We start from the raw sequence: 27,676 nt of genomic DNA, 5'->3' as shown, positions 1-27,676 counted from the left end.
AGGTATTTAAATTTGGATAATATTTTGATTTTATTACCATTTTTGTTTACTTATTTTAATCGTGTGGGTTTTTGAGGCATAATTTCTGTCTTTTCGAATATTTTGAGGCCAGTTTTATTTGCAGTGTTTTGAAGTTCTAATATCTATGATTTAGCTTCATCGATGTCATTTGCTAGCAGTGCCAAATCCTCAGCAAAGCCAAAACAGTTGGTTTTGATTTTTCAGCCTATTTTTACTTTTGGGGGCATTTTTTGTGCCATTCCCTCATTACCATTTCTAAAGTACAGTTGAATAATACTGGTGAGAGCCCATCACCTTGGTGCCGGCCTGTTTTGATCTCCAGTTGGTCTGAAAGCTCGTCTCTGAATTTTACTTTCGACTTACTGTTTGTGAGAGTCAATTTTATCATGTTTTTTAATTTGGTATCTAGTCCAAGGTGTCTTAGAATTTTTAATAGGGATTCTCTGTGGATGCAGTGATAAGCTTTCTTGAAATCTACAAAACTTATCACCATGTCTCTGTTTCTTTTGTTGTTGTAATTCATTATTAGCGTGAGACTCATGATCTGGTCTGGTCAGCTCCTCCATGGTCTGAAACCTCCCTGGTGTTCTAGTTTTTTCTCGAGTTGTCCCCTTTTTTGTGTTATGGATGGATGAAAGCTGTCATCCAGTGTTCTGGTAGTTCTTTGAAAGCTGTTGATGAAGGGCAATTTTTGCTGATCTTCCTGCATATTTGTAGATCTTTACAAAAAGTCTGATCTTCTCCCGCTGCTTTGTAATTCTTCATCTTACCCAGTGCTTTGTAGACTTATTTTATTGTGGGAAGATTGATGTTGTCTGGTGATGTTATTGGGGTGTTGGTGTTGAAGTTTAGGAGTTCTGTCCTTTCTTCACAATTTAGGAGTTTATTTAAATGTTTAGCTAGAATTTCTGCATTGTCTTTATTGTTACGGGCCAGTTTACCATTTTCATTCTTTATTAGTAGAGTTGGGAGTTCTTTTTTTGGAGCTAATTTTTGAAGGTTTTGTTGTAATCTCTCAACTGTGTTGAATTCTTCTATTTACTTCAGTGCTTCTTTATGGTGTTGTCTTTTTATTTTCTAGGGTTTGGGTGGTTTCTTTTCTTTGTTTTACTAGATTTTAGAAGTGTTTCTTAATTTTGGGATTGGTGAAATAGCCGTGCTTGATGTCTTTTCTTCACTGTTTCGTCATATTCGCTGTTCCATCATTGATGTTTTTTACAGGATTTTATTGGGGCTAATTCTTCTGCAATTGTTGACTATTTAATTCTTCTTCTAAGGTTGTTGACTAGATCTTCAAATTTATGTATGATTTTATTTTTTTGGTAATTTTCATTCTTGATTAGTTGGGTAGGGTCGTTTTAGTTTTAGGGGCTTGGTTTTGTTGCTTTCTTTGGGGAGTAAGTTAGATTTTAATTTTGACTACCTAGTGGTCTGAGCCTGTCTACTCCTCGGAGGACTTTTATGTTGTAGATATCCTTGTGGTGGTGTTTGTCCATGAGGACATAATCTATTTTCTATTTTCCTTTAGTGTAGTCAGGGAGTTTCCAGGTGTTGAGTTTTTGAAATTTCCCCCTGAAATATGTGGATTTTGAGATTAAGTTGTGATTTCTGCGGAGTCAACAAGTCTCTGTCGGTATTTTCTCTTGAGCAGGCCATTTTCTGATGATGGTGTGTTATCTTCGTTCTGTGCCTAGTTTAGCATTGAAGTCTCTGAATAATTGTTTATTGTGGTTTTTAGGAATATTATTTATAGTCATATTAAATAGATCCTAGAACCTTTCTTTTTCTTTAGGTTTTTTGGAGAGTTATTTTTATTATTAGTGGGTGCATGGGCGTTTATTATAGTGTAGATTTTATTAGATGCTTTTAGGGCAAGTGTTGAGATTCTTGGGGATTGTGACTTGAATTTTTATATGATGTTTATTATATGAGGCTGACTAAAAAGCCTGTTCCAAACTGTGAGACATTTTTCATCACTCTCATCCCATGAATATCGTTGTAGAGTTTGTATCCTTGAAATTCCATGGCATCCTGGTCAGTGTTTCTTATTTCCTGCAGATGCATGATGAGAATTTTGTGTTGGTCCATTAGGCTAGTTATTTTTAGTTTATCGGTCTGCATGAGCGAGTTTACGCTGTGTGTGTGGAAATGTAGATGATCTGCTGTGGTTTGATTTTGGACTTCATATTTTTCTTGATCGTGTATGTAGTGTTGGGGCATTCCAATGCTTCCAATCGCATTCAAATGCTGCCTTCTCTGAACTCTGATGTTGCTTAGTTCACCCAGGGGAGTATTCCTAAAAGACTTTTCATGGTTGACTGTCAAGGGTTCACCTGTGGTGAGACTAGGTCCTTAGTTACAACTGTAGATGTGGTCTAGTGAGGTATGATTTGATGATGAATGAAGCTATGAAGTTTGTTTAGAATCGGTTCACTGGACAAATTTCTTTTATTTATTCTGAATATATCCAGGTGCACCTCATGGAAGCTGAATCCAACTTTTGTTAAAATTGATATTTTGGAGAAAAGTTACAAAGTCTGTTCCTAAACATATATGCATATATATTCTTTTTTTAATTCAAATAATAATGTATTGACCACTATGTTAATAAAATATTATATGAAATATAAACCACCAAAACACAGTAATTAGATAACTTAAACTTACCATATCAATTTCAAATAATCGATTTTTATGGGATCCCGCATCTTTAATTGGTATTGAATTTTATAACTTCATTTCAACATATTCATTTGTCAATTTGTCAAAATTCTTTTCTGTTTTAAAAATTTTGAAACTATGAACAAATATGCAAATTCTGCAGTATATGATATATGATATGAATGATATAATATTTTAAATAAACAATTTCAGCAAATTAATAAATTATAAAATGAATATATGTTAATGTAGTTGTAAAATTCAATACAAACTGAAGATGCGGGATCCTGTGAAAGTCGATTATTGGAAATTAATATAGTAAGTTTAACTTATGTTTTTATATATATTTTTTCTAAAATCAGTCCTTTCAAGACTCATATCACTTGTACACTAATATAAATGCAAATATATAATTCAACTCAATTTACCCAGATACAGATATAAAACAATTATTAACTTATTTGTATGTTATATTTTTTCATGAAAATACTTTCCTGGAATCCCGCATTATCAATCGTGTGATATTTATAAAATTACATATTAAAAGATTGAAATTGCAATCATATACAAGAGCATATGAAGTCATTAAATAAAATATATTAAAATCAAACACTTAAACATGTTTGTGGCTAGCCAAATACTGCAGTACTAACTATGAACTATGCAACTATTTAAATAAATATCTTATGAAATATCTATGAAGGTGCTGCTGTTTATTGCAGCTTTTATGATTGTCTTCTTCAAAATCTGTCTGTGAGTTTCAAGTTGAATTTTTGTTTATATTTATGTATATAATATTTTTCTTATCTAGATTTTTTTATGTTTAAGTTTTTAATATCTAATATTTCTAAATTATTATTAACATCGATAATGGAATGTTTATTGTTTATAAGGTGATCCGCAAGTTTAGAGGAGCTTTTTTTTTATTTTTAATACCTAAAATGTTCATAAAATCTGGCTTTAAATGATGTATTGGTTTTATCTCTATAAGTATCTTCACAATCATTACACTTTGTCTTCTAAACCCTACATAAATTGCATAAATCAGTATTTTTATTGTTTTTTAAATATTTTATTATCTGGTTCTTAGTTTTGTATGGAGGTTTAAATTAAAACAAAATTTTATAATAATTTAAGATGCCATACTAGATTATACCCTTTTGAATTGGTCACTCCAGAATTAGCAGGACTTCCAAAAGTACATAAACCAGGCATCCCAATGCAACTTTTGATTGATTTTTCATCTGCTCCACCTTATACCATTTCCAAAATAATAGATAAAATCCTTAGGATAAAAATGAATTTATAATGTACTTATAACATAAAAAATGAATATGAATTTGTAAATACATTAAAAACTTAACAGTTGGCATAAACACTAAGATGGTGAATTTTGATATTTGTAACGTGCATCCTATCATACCTATTGATAAAACAATTTGTGTAATAAAAAACAAATTAATAAACGATCATGAAGACCCTAAATTTATTGTTAACATCATCACTATTATAAGGAATATGTCAACAAACTTACTTTGAATTTAACAAGTGTTATACACAGGAAAATACCTTGCCTATGGGATTTCCTTTGTAGCCATTATGTTAGAAATATACTTACAAGATTTTAAAAATAAAATAGTTTATAGCATTATTCACACACAAAGTTTCATTTTGTACTCGTTATGTTGATGATGTTTTTGTTGTTTTTGATCCGGTTGTAAACAATGAGCACCTCATAATTTTAAATAAACTTAACTCATATTATACCGATTTAAAAGTTACATATGAAATAGATATAAACTGACCAGTAAATTTTCTAGTTGTTAGCATTGAAATTAATAAACATAATTGAATTATAACTTGGGTATACAGAAAACCTATATCCAATGAAGTACACTTCAAAAAAAGTCAAATCATCCTTGGTCTCATACTATTAACATATATACAAATATTATTAACAGAGCTAGCTATCCATTATATACAAAATAATAAAGAAAAATTAAATACAGAAATAAATATAAAACAAATTGCAATTCAAAATGTATGTAATTAATAATACAGTAAAACCTTGTTAATTCGTCTCATTCAATAATTTGTCACTCCTTTGGCAAAGTTGTGATTTTTATTTTAGAGGTACAACACTGATACACAAAAGTAAATTAAATTTCTAATTACTAGTAAGTGCTCTTATCTGCTTAGGCCTACAGAATAAAAATTTACCCTTAATTGCGATCAGTTTTTATATGAGTCTATTGTATGTTATGTATAAATTACATTAATCCGCGAGAAAAGAACTGATAAAATTACTTCATAAACATCTTCATTTGGGCATTGTTATCTAATCAGTGTTTACATATTTCTTACACAGTATAGTACTTTTTCAAAAATACTGTGTTATATCATTTCCTTTCCATTTCTGAAATTCATTACAGTAGTGAACTTTGCATCATGTGAGTCAGTTTTTCATACTATTGTTGTACTTATACTGTACTTATGGAGCAAAAATGTCTAGCAAAAAAGTTATTAAAAGTTTTGAATTAACAAAAGTTTGAGATTTTTTTTTTTTTTTTAGCTCCTTGAGCTGGAATAACTGTCCGACCAGCTATCAGAACCTGAAGAAGAAAATGCAGACAAAATTTGAAATTGAAAGAAACTTATGAGCATTCCTGGTTTAAATGAGGGAAACAGAAGAATGGATAAAATTAAATGACACAAATTTAGGCTACGAGATATTAAATGATGAAGAAATTGTTATTGATATTAAAAATAAAGACAATTTAAAGGAAGGTGTCGTAGATGAAGAATTTGATGATAATCCAGTAAGTAAAATGAGCTGCAAAGAAGATGAAATGCATCAAATGGTATTCTGATCAAAACGAAGCACAAGTGGGGCGAAGTTAATTGCTATGCGACAAGTTCGTCACTTTGCATTAGAAAAAGAAAGGAATGTTAAAGTGCAAAGAAAAATTACAGATTTCTTTAGAAAGTAAAATGAAGTGTAAATATGTAAACATAAATTTAAATACAGTACCTGTTAAGTTACAGGTTTTATAGAAAGAAGTGCTTAAATAACAAAACGTAGGCCTACAATGTTCTGTAGTTACTGTGTATTAGTCTTTGACTTATGTATTATAGTGTTGTATGTGTAGTGATTTTTTTTAAATATAGTGCAGTAAAGTATATACGTCATTTCTATAAAAAATTGTGTTAATGGTTTACTTATGGTACACTGCATGTTGCTGTATAATAAAATGCTAAGTGTTCAGTAGAATACTGTGGTTAAATCTCATCGGTTAACAGTTTTTTTATGACACGTTTAGTAACAGGAGGGAGGTGATAACAGTTAGGCCAATACAGCATTAATTTTTATATAAGCAGACTTTTGTTACAATATTCGGTAAATCATCATTTCTGTTAATTTTTCACCCCTTCGGTCCCAAAGGTGATGAAGTATCGGGGTCCTACTGTATATATAAAAAACAAATATCAAAAATTAATGGTACAATAACTTTGATACCAATACATAGCGCACAGAAGATTGATAACGTTTACTTAAAGTATTCATGCACTAACAGTATTTTTGAAAATATAATCAAAGTTTATGACAAGGATAAATTTAAACCTGCATACAAAACTAACACCCACATAATAAAATATTTCAATAAAAATATGATTTATACAATTTATGTGGAGTTATAAGATAAAGTGTAATGATTGTGAGGATATTTATATAGGTTAAACCAATACATCATTTAAAGCCAGATTTTATAAACATTTTAGGCACTATAAAAATAAAAAATTGGGCTTCTCTAAAGTTGCGTATCACCAACAGTAAACATTGCATTGCCGATGTTAATAATAATTTAGACATCAGAAATTATAAAAGGAAACATAAATAAAAATTTAAATGTTTTGGGAAAATATTATATATATAAATATAACCAAAAATTCAACTTGATCAACTCATAGACAGATTTTGCAGAGGAGTGACACTCATAAAAGCTGTAATAGATAGCAGCATCTTCATAGATGTTTCATAAGTTATTTATTTATATAGTTCAGTACTGCAGTATTTGGCTGGCCATATATATGTTTTAATATATTTTATTTAATGACTTAATATGCTCTTTTATATTATTGCAGTTTTAATCATTTAATATGTAAAATTTATAAATATCACACAACTGATGATGCAAAATTCATGAAAAAAATATATATAACAATTGTTGGTAATAAGTGGATACTCTATTTTTATATAAATAAATATACAAGTAAGGTAAGAATTGTCTTATATCTTTACTTGGATGGATTTAGTTGAATTATATATATATATATATATATACATTGCTCTCAGTGCTTTAAATAATCATTGAGAGTCATCTTTTGTTTCCAGAATTTGAATGTTAATACAGATATTGTCAGTTCTGTATGTGATACTCATCTTATTTGCCCTCCTTTTCATCTCTTCCGGTACTTGGAAGATATAATTCCTCTAAGAGTGTGTTTATACTTCTCAAAATATTGGTTTATTCAAATAGATTAGGAAAATCATGAAAATTTCTGTTGGAGGTAACTGTCAATTTAGTTCAGTATTTTTTTAAATGCCTATTTATACTTTATTGAGAAGAACTGAACAGTGTTTTTTTCCAGGTTTTGGGAGTGAAATTTTGTCATCCTATTGTTGCAAAAAAAACTCATTGGCTTGCCATTATAGATATTATACCTTATTACTTTATATAACCTTACCTTACTTTACCTTATATTAATTATTATTATAGATATTTTACCTTTATTAAGTAGAGGGTAGCTTTTCACATCCTGTTGGGGTTAACAGTAAAACTGGATCCTTCAAGATGATTATCTGATTTGAAAACGTTTAAAAAACTGGAAGCACAATGTATAATAGGTTTTTTATACTGTATATGTTTTATACTTGTATAAAGATTTTTCTTTGTTATTTATCATGTTTTAATAGTAGTTTAAGTATTCTTGAATATTGTATATTTTTGAGTGTTCATTGTAATAATTTATATTCAATTTACTTTATTTTGACTATTTATTATTATTTGTAACTTTAATCTTTCAGTTCGCTATCTTGTTATGTGTTATATTTATTACTGAAGTTGCTGGAGGAGTCACTGGTTATTTAATGCAGGATGATATTCATGATATGTTGGAGTCAAGAATGACTACAGCTATGGAAAAATACAATATTACAAAGGATTACACCAATTCATGGGATGTTCTTCAATTCGATGTAAGTTTTTTTTAGGTTGTCATTCATTCCATTACATCATCTAGTTTATCTTTCTGTCTGATGTTGTAATCATTTGCTCTCCTTCACTTTTATAATATAATATAATATATATTTGGGGATTTTTTTTCATAAATAGTTTTATAATCATTACATTATCTAATATTAAAAAAAAATGAGAGAAGTCTTCATATGACAAAGGTGCTCTGTGTCAAGAAAAAACTTTGCACTCAGATTCCAATGTAGAAGATTGCCAGGACTATGAAGATAATAATTCTGAATCTGATTGTCTGAGAGTGATCATTCAAATGTTGAAGATTCATGTCAGTTTGAATTAATAGATAAGAGTAGAAATAAATGTAGAAGATATTTCTCGTAATATTCTGCCCACAGAACATTGTGAAAATAGTCAATCTCAAAACAGTGTTGCTTCAACAGAAATTGCAACTGTGTTACCTACCATATATATAAATTGAACTGTTGGTTCTTCGTGGATCAAATAATGTAATAAAAGATTATACATATTCTCAACAAAAAGACTTTTTTTTGTTAAATAAATAACAAATCTTAAGAAATAAAAGCATAAATCTAATAATCGTAATAAATAATGGTAATTTCATTATAATTTTTGTTTGTCTTGTGAATATTGTTTTGAAATAAATTGAATATTATGTAAGGTAAAAAATATATGACTGGTTGGTCTCTTAAGCATGCCAATGGGACCAATTGGTCACAAGACAGGCTTTTTTCATGTTTTTGAAGGTAAATAATAACAAACAAACAGTATAATAACCATTATTTATTAATATTTAGTTCTGGTATTTATTTAGTATCTTGAGCCCAGGAGATGGAAAAAAACAACCGTTTAATGTATAAGTAGGAAGGTTGACATATTGTACATGATTTTTATGTAACATAATTACAAGAAAAACAACAATGAAAACTGTTTTTTGCTATTGCTATTTTTGTGATTGTAGTAAAAAAATCCCTGTAGTAACTTTTTTATTTTATATTATATTCAGAATTACATTTAATAACAAACTTTAAACTGTTAATGATGAAATTAATGGTCCAGACATTAATAACAGTCTTCACAATAATAGTCGCTAATAATAATACACAATAACTAATAACTTGCAACACTACTACAAATTAAATGAGTTGTATTATCTTGTTTTATAACTACTGTGATATTTCCATTTTTACAACTTTGATTGTGTATAACTCTAAAAAGTGATGGCATTTATTGAGAAAGGTTTTCACCATCATTTTTCTTATAAAATGTTATATTAAAATCATGTAATACATATCTACCGTGCTATTTAAAAAAATGTTTGATTCAAAGTGATGGATCCAAGAGGCAGACAAAGATTTCAAACACATCATAAAGTAGTAATTCTGTAACTATGAAGATCTTCCCCTGTTTTTGCCTTCTTGTATCCCGCAATTTTAAAATATGAAGCACTTTCCATACTTTAATATCACCCCCTATGTGTGTGTTTGCTTGCATGTGCATGTGTATTTATATTTATATTATTGCTACATTCTGTGGTTCATATCGGCAAGTGCAATGCTAGCCATTTGGATGTCAGCTAGAGTTACAGTATACCTACATGCCTGCAAAACCACCCCTCCCACCAAGCCAGCTGACTGCCCAACATCCCACCACAGTGGCAACTCCCCGATTACAGCCAAGTCTACATTTCTGGAGACCAGTGAGTGACCAGATTCAACAACCCTTCTCGACTTCCCTGATGCTACCCCATCGAACACACTATCAGCCCTTTTCTGAGTAACCGCTGAAAAACTCTCAAACAGTCCTTTTCAGTGCTACCACAAGGTTAAATTCAAGCATATACTGATTTTGAATCCTTGAAAATCTAATATATTACACCAATTAATCTCATCAGGTTTCTGACCAATTGATTCTGAGACCGTACCTTTAATTGAATACTAATTATTAATATCATTTAGTTACGGTCCATTCAAATCTACTTAAAAATATTTTTGGCTTCTGTAGTGTCTAATCTTGTTCTGCAGAATCATACATGATTGCTGTTTAACAACTGATTGGCGTGGTACTAACTATTAACCTAGCTGTCAATTAGTTATTTTTCTCTTCTTTGCTTCAGTAGAAGCTGCAAAACTGATTCAAATCATTGTTTTGTCTTTTCTAATTTCAACTGATATGTTCAAAGATATATGATTAATTGAACTGTATTAGTCAGATTACAAACAATAAAATCTCATTCAAAATGTATTAGCAATCATAACATCTGTTTTGCAGTATTTTGTTTTCTTTTATTATTTTTGTACATAGTATAATAAATGTTATTTCTTGTCTGAGGTATATAATATTTTTTATAGTAACTTGTTAGAGTAATTTTTTATTAGTTATAAGTGAGAATAATTAACATTTATATGTGAATATGAATATTCATATTACTTAACAACACAGTGTTGTTTTAATTTAACTATTGTCCTATGTTTGCAGTTTGACTAGGATATTGAGAGATATCACACGTAAAAATTCTTACAAATACAGTTTATTTACTCCAGAATCATGTACAGATTAATAATACACATATACAAATTAAGTCAATTATAAATAGCAAAATACAATTCCAATTTTACTATAAACTATAAATAGCTGATGCAAATTAATATAAAATTAACAAGAGATATATAACAATAAGATGAACAATTCACTTTATGCAATAATTATTTACTTTTAATGTATACAAAAAGGAAAGCTACCTTACATTTTTATAAATGAATAACATAACATCACTTTGTTCCCATGTTTAGCTTCTTTTACTTATCTGTGACAACACTATCCCAACAATACTAATGATGCTTTCTTGCTCGTTTGTCACCCCACTCATGTTCTGACTGAACTTTGCTGGCCCTCAGCAGTATTTATATCTCTGGACATAGGGCTTGAGCTGTAGTAACAGTAGAATCCACCCTTTTGTTTGTTAAAGTGTAATGATTTCTACTATCTGCAACTACTCTATAAATTCTAACGTTTCTGTAAATTCTTTCCACAAAGAATTCTTTTTTTCCGTTCTGGATTATTCTTTTTATTGTTCTTTCTTCTTCTGGAACCTTCTCCACCTGTTACACTACGTTTTATATATATAAAAATAACCATTATAATAAGATATGCAATAGAACTTTTGAGACTGTTCAAATATATTGTGTACTTTTTGAGTTAACTGACTGACACTTATGCTTATTATCAGTATATAATTTTATCATGTCACTTTAATCTATATCTGAAATCTATAATTTTTAGATATTGATAAGTTGAATTCTAGCGCTTTTCTACTACAGTCCACCAGATATATTGATCTACATGATTTTGGTTGGTTGTATGAACTTATTTGAATTTCACACAAAATCAGCATATTTATTGCTGTGCTTTATACTGTATTTAGATCTGCAAAAATATAATACCATAATCCTTGTGTACTGTTCTTCAGTTACTGCTAGATTTGAAAAAAAAAAATCTTTTTTAAATGAATGATATGAAAAGGCATCTCATTCTTTTGGTTTTAAACTAAACTTTTTATTTTAAATAATATAAACTTTAATGTAAATATTTTCTTTTTAATAAAATTTTTATTTTATTTTAACTTTAGCTCCAATGCTGTGGTGTAAATGAACCAAAAGATTGGGAAAAGGTACTGAAAAGTCCCACTCTGCCACACTCCTGTTGCTCAAATATACCAGTCGAAGACCAGTGTACTTATGATAAAGCATATCAAAAGGGTTGTTTACAATCATTGCAAACCACTCTTGAACATAACACCGTACTTGTTGGAGGTTTTGGTGTTGGTGTTGCATGTGTTCAGGTATAAGAAAACTTTTACTATTTTTATATTGTTGAATTTATAAATATTAATATTCTTTTCTTGGTATTTTCTCCTGGGCATTGTTTGTTTCCAAATTTTCAGATTAACAATACATTCTAGTCAAGCAAACCTAGGGTATATTATAATTACATGTACACTGTTTAATTTAAAAATTATTGTACTTATTAAAAATTAAGAAAAGTCTTGTGTTTATGCTAGAATACATAGGTATGTGTGACTGCATGACAGTTCGGTTTGTGTTTTTAAGTGTTGGGATTGAGTAAGTTTCTTATTCAATGCTCTGAGTTCTTACTGAGGTTATTTATTTTAATGCATTCATTTTTTAATTTCTGAAGTTAAGTTTTTCTATAAAATTTTTACTCTTTCTAAGATTTCACTATATTTTTAAGAATTGTGCAAGTACAACTTATTTTTTCTGATGCGTACTAAAATGATTAAAATATTTTGATCTCTAGTAAAGATTTTTTTTCTCTAAACTTTTTTATTGTCCTTATTTTTATAATTATTTCTGGATTTATTCAGTGTATTATATTTTTAAAACAATAACTGACTGCTAAATTTTGTCAGTATTTCTGAGATCTGTTTTCCCTCTTTTTACAATTTTGTCTTTATTATTGTCATTTCTGTTTCCAGCATCTTACTTACTGTTTTGTATATGGATTAGAATTAGTAATCCAAAAAAATTCATTTTAATTTTCATTTGAATAAATATTTTCAAACTTAGATTATTTCAGTAATCAGTTATCACTTAAAAATGGCAAAATAAAAAAGCTAAGTTACATCAGTAGTGAAAATAGAAGTTCTTTATCATGTGGATTCAGCATGATCTCAATTCATAGGAAGGGTATTGTATCAAATATAATATAGAACTACATATGTCCATGTTTGGGGGTTTACAGTTAGTGAAAATAAATTTTAAATATTTTTTTAATTTATTATAACTCCAGTATTCTGATAGCTGAAAATAGAATATTTAGATTCATAAATAAATGATCATTATAAGAAATATGTAAACAAATTTTCTGAAAAGAGTCATAGTACTGAATTTTGAAAACTTTATTAACTATTTTTGTAACAGCTTTTTTTGTTATAGTAGGGTGTTATTACACTTAATATATTTTTATTATTTGAACATTCAGAATGTGTGTATTTTGAGTGTTCTGAATATGTAACAATGGATTATATTTAATATAATCATTAGCATTCACATTAAAAAATATCTAGATGGGAAATAAAATATCTAAATGCTGAAATAAAAGCATTAACGAAATTGGCGTAATAGTTTCTGTAAAATTAATTTTGATTATATATTCAATTTTTTCATATAATTCGTTATTTACATGTATATTATCATATTTAAGTAGAAGAACCATGATGAATCCAGCTTATTTAGGCAAATAAGAAACAATAGAAAATAAATAACAATTATATGTTATACAAAACAACTTAAAATATGAAGGTTAAACCATTTATTTTACACAGAACTGTTTTCTGTTGAGTTAACAAACTGTTAATAATGATAAAGAAATATAGACAGTGATTTGCTGTTGTGCAAGTGGCAGATGGCAAACTGCTGTCATTACATAGTTTAAATTAATCATTAATATAATTATAAATAGATTATAGTTTTTCTATATTTAATAGTCTATTAAAAAATAATAACCTGTCATTATATTTACTGAACTATATTTACTAATTTACTGAACAAAAATTATATTTTCACATTTCACTAAATATTATTAAATTATAACAAAACTACATCTCAAAACACAAACTGAAAGATTGTTTGTTGAATTATAATTCAACAAAACCACTAAGAGAAACAACCACAGAAAGCCTATTTGTTTGTCACTTTCAAATTTGTGCTGGGTTTTTTTCTTTAAGAATTGGATACATTTTCAAAAGAATATTTTAGTATCATTTAGAAGTAAGCGCAGGCAGTAAATACCAATATTAAGAATAAACCAGCCTTATAAACTAATGTTAAACACATTTTGTACTATTTAAAAAGAATGTTTCTTTAATTCATACTAAATTTGTAGTTAACATTTCATCTAATATATAATGTATTTATTTTTGATAATTACCAAAATAATGATTTAAACATTAAAGTAACTACTGCCTTGTAATCTGAAAATGTAAAATTACTTTTCTTTATTAGATAATTTTGGTATATGTACAAGAGTACATACAAAATGCTCTTAACAAAATGTGGTAGTAGTATAGAATACTACATTTGCCACCATTAGGGTTAACAAGTAAAATTCAATTTCAGTAAATAATCAAATTATTATCACATACTACTGCATCAATTATTAAATTACAGAAAATAAATTGAGAAAAAAAGCTGCTCTATATATGTGGAGATTGTCAGAATCAATCCTGAAATCTTTGGATTTGTATTACAAATCCAAAGATCATTCAAGTTACAAATCAAGTTAATAATTTCAAATAATAGTTATAATATGCTAGTTCATTAGTTTATAAAAGGTTTTTAAAATTTCTTGTTTATAAGCAAACCAGCTACCTGTTGCAGCTTCACCTGCACTATATGGTTACTTGCGTTTCCTGTAGCAGCCAATCTTTTTATTTTATGTTTATTAGTCAAGTAACAGGAGGCAGGTGCAGCCAGTCAGACATACACTAATAGTGGCAGTGGCTGTAGTGGTTGAGCCACTGTGCCGGATACCATTACACCCCTTAAAAAAAAATGTTAAAATAGTTTTTAAATATTTATCTGGTGAGTATTTGCATGCCCAAATTTACTGAATATCTCATTTACTATAGTCGAGATTGGAAAACAATCATTGTTCAAAAAATCTTTTACCTTTCTTCATATCCTTTCAAGGTTGAATTTAAAAAATCTAGGAATTGGTTTATTGAAATGAAGATTACGCTTACCAAAATTCAAATTGTTTCTTCATTTATTACAGAGAAAATATAAAAATAACAGGGTTTCCAAAAAAATTCAAAAATCAATTTTAACACTTGAAACACTGAATTAAACTCAAATAATTTAATTGTGAAAGATCAGGTAGTTTTTTTATACATCCTGAACAAACATAGGCTCTCTTCCTCTTTATATAATAGTATAGATTAATAATTTGATACCTTATATATTTTGGCTCTTATAGATTGAAATGATTATGTTATAACTTTCATGTGGGCTTTTACAAAATTGATATGCTTTTATAAGGATCATTCAATAGTTAAAGATACAGATTGCTCTGGAAATAAAACTGTTTACTTAATTTATGTTGCATCATTATCACTTTTCAACATTATCTCCAGCAGCATTAATAATACACTTAATCCATCTTGGATTCAGCTTATTTATGCCTGCTGTCAAGAAATCGCACATTTTCTTTGATGATGACATCATTTTTGTTAAACTTCTTACCATGTAGCACCACCTCCTTCAATGTATCAAACAACTGGAAATTTGATGGGGCCAACTTAGAACTGCATAGAGGGTGAGATCTTGATGCTTGATGGTTTCTCAAGTTACCTGAGCTGTCTGAAGCTGGTTGTTATCATGAAGCAGAATTACACTTATGTGTTGAGATCCAGGGTGCATCACAGTAGTATGCCCTATTTATTTTTGCTAATCTTCTAGAAAATCAATAAAAACCTGATCCTTTGCATTCCAGAAGATTATCATCATGATTTTTCTTGTTAATGGTTGGTTCCAAATTTTTTTGTAGACAAGTGAACTTGTTTGCTTCCACTCTGTGTTCTGTTTTTGTATTCTGGTTCATAATGGTAAATCCATGTCTCATCTTTAGAATTAAGATGATGTGACATTGTAGTTGTAAAGATAGACATCTTAGTTATTGCAAGTTAGAATGCTGTGCAAAAACATCATCTTCCTGCAGATGTTGTTTCAGCTCTTTGCACATGCAAAGTTTTGCCTCTATGGTGATCTGTCACTCTCTTGGAACCCATCTTTCTCCTGTTTTATACTTGAGCTTGTCTGTGATAATGTTATGAACCGTACTGACATATACTTATAATTGTAACTATAATCCTTCTCTCTTGGATAAAAGAGTCTACGAATTTCAAGCGCTAGAGTTTAAATTCCAATTGGACTTCCAGAACAGTGTTTGTCAGTCACTGAAGTTTGACGTCTTTAAATGTTTTACCCACTTGTAAACATTTCTGCAGTTCAAACAACTTTATCCATATTGTTTGGTCACACAACAGTAAATGTTAATGTTTTTCCATCTTAGGTAAACAAAAAAGAGATCACTGCACACCGTACTACCTAATTGTAAACTTCAAGAGGACACCATCATAAAATGAGATTTTGAGTTTATAAAAAAATGATTTTACTCAAACAGTTGATCAAAAGTCATGACAGGGTTACCAATTTACTGTTCTGAAAGTATCATAACCCTCTTATCAACTGTTTTACCTTCACAGCCATTTTTAATTATTGAATAGCCCTTGTAACAACCCTGAATCTGTTATAATAGATTTAATCAAAATAAATAGTAGGCGATTCCTATTACCTAAGATGTTATGAGTGTTTATATATATATCATTTTGGTACAAGTTGCCCCAGGGAAAAACATTAAATTATCAAATTGATTCAAGGCATGAAAAATTGAAGAAAAAAATCATATAATCACTATTTTAATCATTTGGTTATTTTTCTTGATACCACCATACATTTTTATATATTTTAAGTAGAAATTAATAACTCAGAAAATAGATTGAGATATCTTATTAATATTTGGCACATATATCTACATCAGCATCTAAAAAAGATAATTATTAAAATTTAAAAAAGTGCAATTATTTTAATTTGTAAATCATTTTAGTATTTCTTATTTCTATAACATTAGAACTGATAAATCTATTTATTTTTATTATTAGATAAAATTCTAACCTTGAATTCAGAAATAATTAGAATAACTTCTTTTTTTTAATTAGTAGGTTGTATAGTAGACATTAGAAAAGCCAGAAATACAAAGATAAATGGTTTTAAAATACAATTTAACTAAAATATTGGTAATTTAAAAATGCACTTATTTTTATTGAATGAAGAGAAATAAAGGTTGTGACAACGTTTTTAAAAGACAAATAAAGTTTTCATTGTGAATTAAACATTATCTGCAGTCAAACCATATCTATCCAGTTAGTGGCTTTTTTCAGTCAGAGGTTAGGATGGTTTTTGGTTCCCATCTATGCATTCTTTCTCCAACTGATATTCTTTACTTGTAGACTTTACTCCCTAGATCTATTCAGTTTAAAATACTAGCATTGCATTTCTTGAGAAAAAGGTAATCTCAAAACCAGAGACCATTAAGATGCTTTGTTAAAACTTCTTAGTTACTTTGATTGATAATATTATGGTAGGTGGATAAAGGTTGTATACCACCGATAACTAAAGATAAAAATATATTTAATGAGTAATTAAACCTGTCGAATGTAGTAGAGTATATGTTACATCTCCTGTATATTAATTTATTTATTGGTTCAGATGGCAGAGAAATCAACACACTGGAAGTCCTGAGTTCAGTTTCTGGCTTAGACTTTGTATTTTTTCATCACTTGCAGTACATATTATTATGTACACACAAGGAAAGTGCTTACATAGGAATTGAACAGTGTATCAAATTAAATATCATGTTTATTCTTAATTATAGTTAGTTTTATAACTTTTATTAAAAGGTTTTAATTTTTTTACAGCTGGTTGGGGTGATATTTGCCTGCTGCTTGGCTCGTTCAATCAGACAAGAATATGAAACTGTGTAAACAAAACCATAAATAAAACCAACCAATTGTGTTTACTGTATCTTTTGTCTGCCATTATTATAATATAATAAATTCACTTCAGGCAGTATTCTTAAAAAGTACACAAAAAAAATTTTATTGTTAAATAATTTTGATGACAAAAAAAGAAAATAAATGGTTTTGATGCATTATTTTTTATTATTAATATGTTTATGTTGTTTGTGAGTGTTTTATTTTATCCATCTCTCATTGTATTCTACAATTATTTCAGTTTTATGGTTTTTAGCCTATCTTTGATGTTAAAAGAAAACAAACATATTGGTAAATGTAATTAAATTGTAAATGTTTATTTTTTGTTTGTTGTATCTATTCTGTAATATATTTGGACCAATATTTTTTTTAATGGTGAAATAATTGATCTTATTTTTTATTCATTCAGGAATTCATAGAGATCTATTCTTTATTATTTATGTGATGCCTACATGAATATCCATTTATATTATATTAAATATGATAATGTAATATTGTAATGCATTTTTTATAATAAGATTTTTTACGCCACAACTATATGTATGTATTGTAATAAATACAAGTAGTGCGTTTGTCGTTCTTATTTTTAAAATGGATATGCACTTTTATAATATTATTAAATAATTATATATAGGAAAAATGAAAATAAAACTTTTTATAATACTCTTAAGTTCATAATAGTAATATTTATTGATAAATGTTTTATTCTAGGATCAAATCAATTTAGATTTGATCATTATTTCTTGCCATAAATTTATTGTGAACTAAGTTTTATAGAATATAATCAACAATCTTTTTTTAACATATGCTGATTTGTACCAAATAAAAATTTTTTTTAAGTGAATTTAACTTGTCATAATTTTAATTAAATTTTTTTTTTTTAATAATCATAAAATGAGTGGTAATCTTTAATGTCCTGAATTTTTTTATTTTTATACTCTTGTTTTGTATATTTTTCTGAAAAAAGTATTAAATGTCATTGTTTTCACTGTACATTCGATGCTGTGTTTTATTTACTTAATTATATTACACTGGTTAAAGAAAATGTTCATGGATATATTTTAACATAAAGCAATGAATGAGATAAAATTGAATTTTAATGAAAAAAAATTTATTAAATATAAACAATGGCTTAAGAATGAGTTGTAGAAATAAAAATTCTGTGCTATTTTATGTTGAAGTTTTATAAAATTAAGATGCATAAGGAGCAGTATCGTTCATAATTCATGTGCCATATAAAAATATTTTGCTTTTTTTTGTTTTTTAAACGTTTGTATTTATATAACACAGTATATTGATAATAAATATGTTAAAATATGTACAGTTCTGTAATGAAATATATTTAATTTCTTAGCCAGCTGTTTTGTGTTTATACTTTCTTCCATTATTTTTTTAAATGTTTCTAAATTGTTGTAGATTTTAAAATATTTGTTACAATGTTAATTATATTATTATACTCTTTATATTATGTGTTTTTACTTGAATGATTTATTGTATTATTATACTATATTGTAATTAGTTGTTATTATTATATATATATGTACCTAATTGATGTACATTTTTTTATATTACTCATATATTTATTATCTGGTGTGTATGATAAGTACTTTATATTATAGTAATAATGTAATGCATAAATTTTATTAATATAAAATTCTCATGTTTTTTATTTTATACATTGAAAAAATTAATGTATGATCTATTCTTGCCATGGCAGAATGATAATGTTTCTGCACACACCTTGGCTGTCCTTTCATACTAAAGATTCTGGTTTTAAATCCCAGTCACCCTTGCCATTTTTCACATGCTTAAAAATTCATTCTCATCTTAAAAGGAGTAAGTAGGTAGCTGTAATTTCAGAATGAAATAAATATTTATTTATACAAGAAGGGTGATTCCCAATAACAGTTATTGGTGGATGATGAATTTTGTAGCTTCTGAAAAGTGCCATGCCTTTACAGGCTTTAAAACCAAAACCTCCAGATGAAAGACATGAGATGCTACACCACCATGAAGATCAATCAATTTAATACTGCCACAAAAAATGCACCAATTGATTTAGTTTTTGTCCACCTAAAATTGATTCCCACAACCCAAGAACTGTAGGTGACATGATTGATGCAAATGTCTCCAAGAAACAAAAAAAAAATCATTCTCTAGTCTGCTTTCAAGAATTTAGGCCCATATTTAATAATTTCAGTAAGGTAGAACTCTTGACAGCTACCAGAAAATTGCAAAGAACATCAACTCATAACTGTTTACTTTTTCTTTGGAATAAAAGATTGTTTGCTCAGCTATCATTTTAGATGTTGAAGTAGATGAAGTTTGTCATTAATGCATATCTCATGTTAGTGAAGATTTAAAAAATTACCGACGGTTATTAATTTTCTGGACAGAATATTGTACTATTTTTTTTTTCTTTGCATATTACTGTCAAATTTGAGCTTTTTCTATGAAACACCCCTGTAACCCAGATGTTTTGTGTTGTTGTTTACTTGTGTAAATCATTTCTTAATATTGTATTTTTGTAATTTATGTTTACATAAAGATGTGTTTTGGATGTACTTTGTGCAAAGCATAAATTTTGTTTTTGGTTGTCATATGAACTTTTCTATATTTGCATTAAATGTCATCTCGCTTCGGTGATGTAGGATTGCTAGAATTGTTCATAATCATTCTAATTTGTTCAACTCAAAGGAAATTTGCGTACTTTCAGTTTTTCTAAATTTGTATATTTTGATCAATAAACATTTTTACAACACTCATGTTTCATCTATACATGTTTAGTAGTTGTGTGCAGTTTTCAAAGGTAGAGATTTCTCTGTATTAACTACCATTTTAGTAATTAACCCTCAATACATTTTGCCTCTTGAGAACATTTCCACATGACAAGTGCATTTTGTCATACTGAGTCCATGTTTGAAATCATCATATTTACCCTCTTGCTGCAATTGTGTTGACTAAAATTAAGTCTAGATGGACTGTAAAGAAGTTCTTTATTGTACAAGGATGAATCATATGTAAACCAGAATTTTTGCCGTTGACGCATGGCTAATGGAGAGGGGCGTGACTTCTCAGTGTTGTACATAGGAATGCGTGGAGGGGATCCTATTCTTAGAAAATTTTGAGAAGACTTCAGGCACAGTTCAGGGACAACACACTATAAAAGACTCAAGTGTATGATTGGCAGAAGCAGTTATCGGATGGACGGGAACTAGTTGAAAATGAAGGTCACCAATGTTGCCCAAGGACAGGTGCTGCTGAAAACATTTTCATGGTTCATTACCTTATCGAGGACGACCATCTGTTAACAACTGCAGAATTGCTTCTAAGATTTGAATAAGGTATAGCAGTGCACAGGCAATCATTACTGGCGAGCTTGGATTTAAAAAAGTGGCAGCACAATGGGTCTTTTGTCTTCTCACCAAAGGTCACTAGTTCTATCGGTTAGAGGTGTGCCAGCAGTTGTTGAGTCATTACCAAGCTGAAGGAGAATTTTTTTTGCATCAAATCATGACCTGCGATGAAACTTGGGTGCACCATTACACCCCAGAATCAAAACAGGCAAATATGGAGTGGCAAAAAAGGGAGGAACTGCACCCATAAAGCCAAAACTTGACTATCAGCTGGAAAGGTTCTGGCGACAGTATTTTTTGATTTCAAAGAAGTTTTGCATGTTGATTTTCTCCATGAATGTTGTGCAGTGAATTCTGCGTACTACTGCCAACTTTTAGACAAAGCGAAACTCGTATATCGTCAAAAAAGACGTCAAATTCCAATCCGAGACATCATTCTGCTTCACAATACTCTGCCCCATACCACTGCTCAAGAAAAATTACTCATATAATTAATAACTCAAGAAAAATTGCATCCTTATTCCCTTATTCTGAACTACACTAGAGTACCTTCTGTACACTGGCCCTATGGTTATCATTTGTTTGGGCCACTAAAAGATTCACTTGGAGGACAAAACTTTGAATTCAATGCTGCTGTTGAAGCGTTCGTGTACGGTTGGTTGACATGCCCACCTCATTTTACAAGTGGGATCAAAATTTACCTATCCACTGGGAAAAATGTGTTTCAAAAAAAGGAAATTATGTAGAAAAATAATATTGTGTATTTTTATTACACTTCAATAAATTATAAAACAAAAATTCGGTTTATATTTGATTCACCTTCGTATGTATAATTGTACCACAAACAAATTCCAACTAGAAATGGATGTACTTAATTTTCTTTCTGCTCCATCATGTGGAATTTTTTTTTTTAGTTTTGAAGTGAATTATTTTGCATATTTGCAAAAAATTTATTTGGAATTTTTTAATGTTAGTATATATTTTTTGGTAAATTTGTAAAAAAAGCCTATGTAAGCAAGGATAATGTATAATGATAAAATTGTAGAACATGAAGGGTTTAATTGGACACATTTGATAGTAATGCAAAAATAATAAATTCTAGAACAGGATTTCTATGAAAATGTAATAAGATTTGTTAAAGGAGAAGGATTTATTTGGCAACATTTTATGTGAAAGATAACCAACAGTTTCACGTCTCGACCCTGAATTAACCAAATATGGGAGTTTAGATATATAGAAGGTGACCTTCAGAGGGGGAGCCAATAAGAAGTCCATCCACATGACATCTTAGATACTGAGCCCACGTCCCAAGACATGCAAGAGGGCATTGCATGTGCCCTTTAGAATAAAACCTCTAGTTATATTCCTCAGGCTGACTTTTGCAATGACTAGAATGCAACTGCTGTGCTGCTCATAAGCTACATGCTATGGGCAGGATCTAAATCAGGTGGGTCAGCTACCATGTCTTAAGACATGGGAAGAAGTAAAGTGATTTAGTTGCTGGGATAAGTGCCATCTTGCCTCTTCTGTGCAAGGCCCCTGAACACAGTGCTTTGTTTCAATTGGCAAGGCCGGCTGCATCAGGTCCAGTTATAAAGATGCATCTCCCTTCTCAGACCAGCTACAGGAGTGGTAGTAAAGCAAGCCATGAAAATAGAAGATAAAAGCCCTCCAAATTAATTTAAACAGAAGTTGTAGGGTCTATGATTTGTCTCGGAGGTCAGAAGATGGAAGTAAGCTGGCTTCATGCTGTGCAGCGAGTCAGTTATAGAGTTTGCGACAGGGTAAGAGGGTCTGCAGTACTGACAACAGTGCCACTGTTATTTTCATCTCTGATGGAGTGTATTAGTGGCTAGTAATTCAATCTGGCAGCTGTCCACCCTGTACCTGGCTAGAGACTTCGACAGCACTGTTGTTTAGTTTTGTGTATCGCACCAAACTATTCATTTGATGCTTTTGAGCATTGCTAGGATGGTTTAATGGTAAAGATAATTGGCAAAAACATACTAATTGGAAGTGTTTTCAATTTACCTGTTTGGAAATTTTGGAATAGTAAAAATTTTAATAAAATATACTTATTTATTCAGAATATATTGACCAATTTGATATTGCGTTTGTTTTGAATATAAAAATCAAAATGTTTGCAACATGATTTGTTTTTAAATATAAAACTTGGGAGGTAATTTTTCAATCTTCAGATTTCTGGTCTAATTAGGATGCAGTAGAACAAAAACAAAGAATGAATATTATTTTAAACAAGATATTCTCAGGATAATGATTATAAAAAATAAATAAACCAATGTTGTTCATAGATAACTGTATACATAATCATTGAGGTTTAAGCATAATGGCTGAATTTTGTTAAATATTTATTTTATTTAAATCCGTGCTCTGTGTTTGACATAGCAGTTGTTAAATATTGATTTTACACACTTTTTTCATAGAGACAAATTAGGAATTTGTTTTAACAATTGATTAGTATGTAAGCTGTGTAATTAAGTTTATATCTGTACACAATTGTTATGATTAGTTCTATGAGCATTTTATTTACAAATTTTAAAATCCCTTTTGGACCAAGATTTTATTTATTTAAATTTGTTCTTCTGAATGTTTCCATTGTAAAGTTTGATCAGTAAAACCAAATATATAATAAATAGAGAAGTTTCCAGAAAGAAAAAATGTAACAAGGGATTCTTTCTAGAAATGGATTTATAGAAAATCATAAGGTGTGGACAATCAGGGGCATATCCAATCCCACCAGGTTGGTCTAGTGGTGAACGCGTCTTCCCAAATCGGCTGCTTTGGAAGTCGAGAGTTCCAGTGTTCAAGTCCTAGTAAAGCCAGTTATTTTTTTTTTTTTACACATTTGAATACTAGATCGTGGATACCGGTGTTCTTTGGTGGTTGGGTTTCAATTAACCACACATCTCAGGAATGGTCGAACTGAGAATGTACAAGACTACACTCATACACATCATCCTCTGAAGAATTATCTAAACGGTAGTATTGGTGGCTAAACAGGAAAAAGAAAGAAAAATCAGGGGCATATCCAACTCAAAACAGAAGGGAAAGCAGCTTTCTGAATTTAACTTCTTTCATGGTGAAGGGTAGTCCATGAGGGGGGAGGAGGTGCTGTGTAATAATACACAATAACAAACAAAAGAATAAAATATTTATTTTAAAAAACTAATTTGGTAACAATAATTTGCGAGGATTAGATGCAAATTGTCAAGCAACCATTAACATATCCTGTTCTTAATTCATTCCGCAATTATGCTTTTATATTAAAGTAGGAATATACCAAATTGTCGTTAATTTTCATTGGTGAAGTTTTAACTGTTGACAAATTTAAATTAATTTGTTAATTGTTTTCTTGGAATTTCTCTCAAACCACCTTTGTATTTTAGGTAATTAATTGTATTTAAATGACGTAAAAAGACCCTGTTTGATGGACCAGTGGTTAGATACTTACACCCAGAATTCAGTTGGTTGAGATGAACTGGAAATGTGTATTGTGCTTTTTGTGATGTGTGCGAAAAACATTTTGGACTCTGCAATATGGTTTGAAAGACAATAACTTTGCACAATAAAAGAAAGCAGCATAATGAAATAATTAAGATAAAGAATTCCCAGCCTTCATTAAAAACCTTTTTATCTCTCAGTGATACTTCAACTCAGCAGACTAAAACTTTGATCAGTTATGAGAATGGTGGTTGTGATACATCTGTGTATTCTTTGCCAAGATCTTCTGGTCATAGTAATAGTATTTCAGCAACAAATTATAAATTTTAATCCTGACTTCATTTACGCAAAATGACAATACAATTACTTATTTTTGTTAAAGACGATGTTTCTAAAGCAGAGATTATGTGGGTTCTCAGTGTTATACAAAATAAGTTATCCTTAAGTTTATATAAAGATACTGGTGCAACTTTTAAAATTTCCTGATAGCTGTATAGCATCAAAATTCCAAATTGGAGCTACTAAATGCTCTTCGGTCATTAATCATGGCCTTGCACCATACTTTGATGGCAATCTGCAAATAGGCTAGAATAATAATGACAAAATATTTTTGTCATAAACGTTTGTTATCTATACAAAAAATGGTGTTCTGTTGTAGTTTTCTTATCTGTATTACCTTTATCCCCAGTGATTTTAGTTTTCCTTTAAGTTGTGATCATACATATATTTTTTTTTTGTTAAATTGAAATTGTGTTTCTTAGCATTTTTATGCAAACCAAGATTTTAAATAATTTTTTTGTTTACTTGCAAAATAATATAGGCTAGTTTTTGTGAAAATTTTTTAGGAATCTTAGGCGCAAGCCAATTATTTTAAAAAATTGCTTTAGTTAGTTTTTATTTCTTATATGTGTTACTTTTTGTTACCATGATCATTTTTATGCAAAAAACTTATTAAATGTTTTTTTTCTACTTTGCTATGTAATTTACTAAAACAATTTATCACAAAAAAGCTGCCCTATTTTAAATGGATATTGTAAAGAAATTATTAAAAAATAAACTCTCAAATGAGTAATAAATAAAAAAAGGCGTGAGTTGGGCAGCTACGGGGACCGTGGAGGCTGCAAAAAATAAAGCATTTATATATTTTGCGGAGTAAACGGCAATAGAATAATATTTTGAGAATCAGGAAATTTTTACCAAATTGGGCAGGAAAAACTAATTTAAAATTCAGTGGAAACACTCTTTTTTCGTGTTCAGCCTACGGGAACCACCGTCAGGTATTACTTCGGAGTATGATATGTGTAAGTGAAGTGTAGTCTTGTACAGAAATGGTCGGTCGACCATTTCTGAGATGTGTCGTTAATTGAAACCCAACCACCAATGAACACCGGTATCCACGGTCTAGTATTCAAATCTGTGTAAAAGTAACTGCCTTTACCAGGATTTGAATGTTGGAACTCTCGACTTCGAAATCAGCTGATTTGCGAAGACGCGTTCACCACTAGACCAACCCTGTCTGGGTCGGGAACTCTGTCTTAGCCGTGTTAGGTAGATTTCATAAGAAAACTACCTATTGTAATGGGTACCATGACTCGACTTCCGGAATATTTCGACATATCTTCTTGTTTCACTTCCCCGAAACCCCAAAAATACCATCAGCTCAAAAGTTTATATGTACATATATTTCATTTTCTTGTGAACACGATAACTGGCTTAATTTTACGCCAATACCTCTCAAATTATTCCTTAAAAATAACTCGACCCAAAATCTCAGTCGAGTTAGTTAACGGCGAAATTCGGACAATGGGGGTAGCTTTTTCGAAAAAACAAAATATCGCTATAACTTTCTTATTAAATAAAATATCTAATTCGTTTAAAGTTCCTACTAATCTTTGGATAAGTCCCTAAAACGTATGAAAGTAAAGTTTTTTTACTTCATCACCAACCACTGGCCCAGGGGGTGGAAAAAATGAGGTTTCGAAGACAAAAAAAAAATCTTATTTCCTTTAATAGACACAGTATTGAATCGGATTAAAGTGGTCGTTAGTCCTTTAAACATTACCTAAAACTTTTGTCTGAAACAATTTTTGATATGACCAACCCTTAAATACAAGGGATGACCAAAATGTTACTGGAATTCTAAGATGGAACTTGTATGATAAACATGTGAAACGTTTTTTCATATGCAACAATTGTCGTATTGAGTAAATTGAAGTTTTTATTAACTTTAAGGTGGTGCGTTTTTTTTATTCGCTACTTAACACTGGTGAAATCCACCTCCGCCTCCTGGTGTGCCGAAAGGGATTTTTTTAATTCGACGAAGGGAACTAAATGAGCACTTGATAGTACATGTTGTGCGGGCTGTGAAAGCAATATCAGCAGAACCTTTCTAATAGTCGGGGAAAAAGATTCAATCTTTTTTAAAACCTCATGTCTAGCGTTTCCTATAACTCATTCCACATTTTGAACCACAATTCCCTTTCACATTCAATGTCTTCTAAATTATAGAAAGTTGCAGAAGATGAAGACTTTCACTCCATTTCTCCAGTGAATCACCATCTATGTTACGCGGACGGAAATTTATCAATGAAAATGCAGGCGGTGGGTCTGCAGAAAATCTGACTTCGAAAGATGATTTGATTGAATCTGAGTAAGGAATTATTAGACCTCTAGAATTCGGATGAATTTTTGGCTGCATGATTGCTTCTATGCTTTTGTTGGCCAGCAATGCGAGTAGCGGTTATATCAACGTTGGAATGCATTGCAATGTTGCCTGCTTCTTTTAAAACGGCATTCGTGACATTTTCCGCATCGCGAAAAATGTGAAATTTAAAATTAGTAAATAGTAAAGCAATTTAGTAATAGTAATAAAATTATAATTAAAACTTTTAACTGGAGATTCAGAATAGAAAAAATACGTTCGAACTCAATACAAACCGGCCTCAGGTATACACGTCTACACCGCACCTAACTCAAACCTCCACTAAATTTTTAGGATACCATTTAAAATCGAAGGAAGTAATAGATTTTTTATCATATTATTCTCTGAAACTTAATTTTTTTGTGAGCATAAAAAAAGTTAATAACAGGGTTTTTTTCTTGATATACAGTCGCCGCCAAGTACAACGAGCTTGAAGTGGTGACTATTACCAAACATAAAACCATGTTCCTCGCTCTTAGTAATCCCGCTTACCAAATAATTCTTTTATTTTTAACAAATGAATGCAACAATTTTTAAATGAAATACAGTCGGCTAATTCTGTACTGTACATTGT

General features: G+C 29.7%; 1 protein-coding gene across 1 annotated transcript in view; it reads left to right on the top strand.

The window, feature by feature from the left end:
- The window catches only part of LOC142323778 (CD63 antigen-like), a 44,364-nt gene extending 18,994 nt beyond the window's left edge, over nucleotides 1-25,370 (top strand). Inside the window, exons 3-5 of the mRNA XM_075363977.1 lie at nucleotides 7,769-7,939; nucleotides 11,581-11,793; nucleotides 17,509-25,370. Coding sequence (XP_075220092.1) covers nucleotides 7,769-7,939; nucleotides 11,581-11,793; nucleotides 17,509-17,574 — 450 coding nt within the window. The 3' untranslated portion in view covers nucleotides 17,575-25,370. The remainder of the gene's footprint in view (nucleotides 1-7,768; nucleotides 7,940-11,580; nucleotides 11,794-17,508) is intronic.
- Nucleotides 25,371-27,676: the final 2,306 nt, after the last annotated feature.

Source organism: Lycorma delicatula, chromosome 4 (assembly GCF_047948215.1).
Source record: "Lycorma delicatula isolate Av1 chromosome 4, ASM4794821v1, whole genome shotgun sequence".
Classification (NCBI taxonomy): Eukaryota; Metazoa; Arthropoda; class Insecta; order Hemiptera; family Fulgoridae; genus Lycorma; species Lycorma delicatula.
The sequence above is the reverse complement of the archived record's forward strand: the minus strand, read 5'-3'. Positions and strand labels throughout refer to the sequence as shown.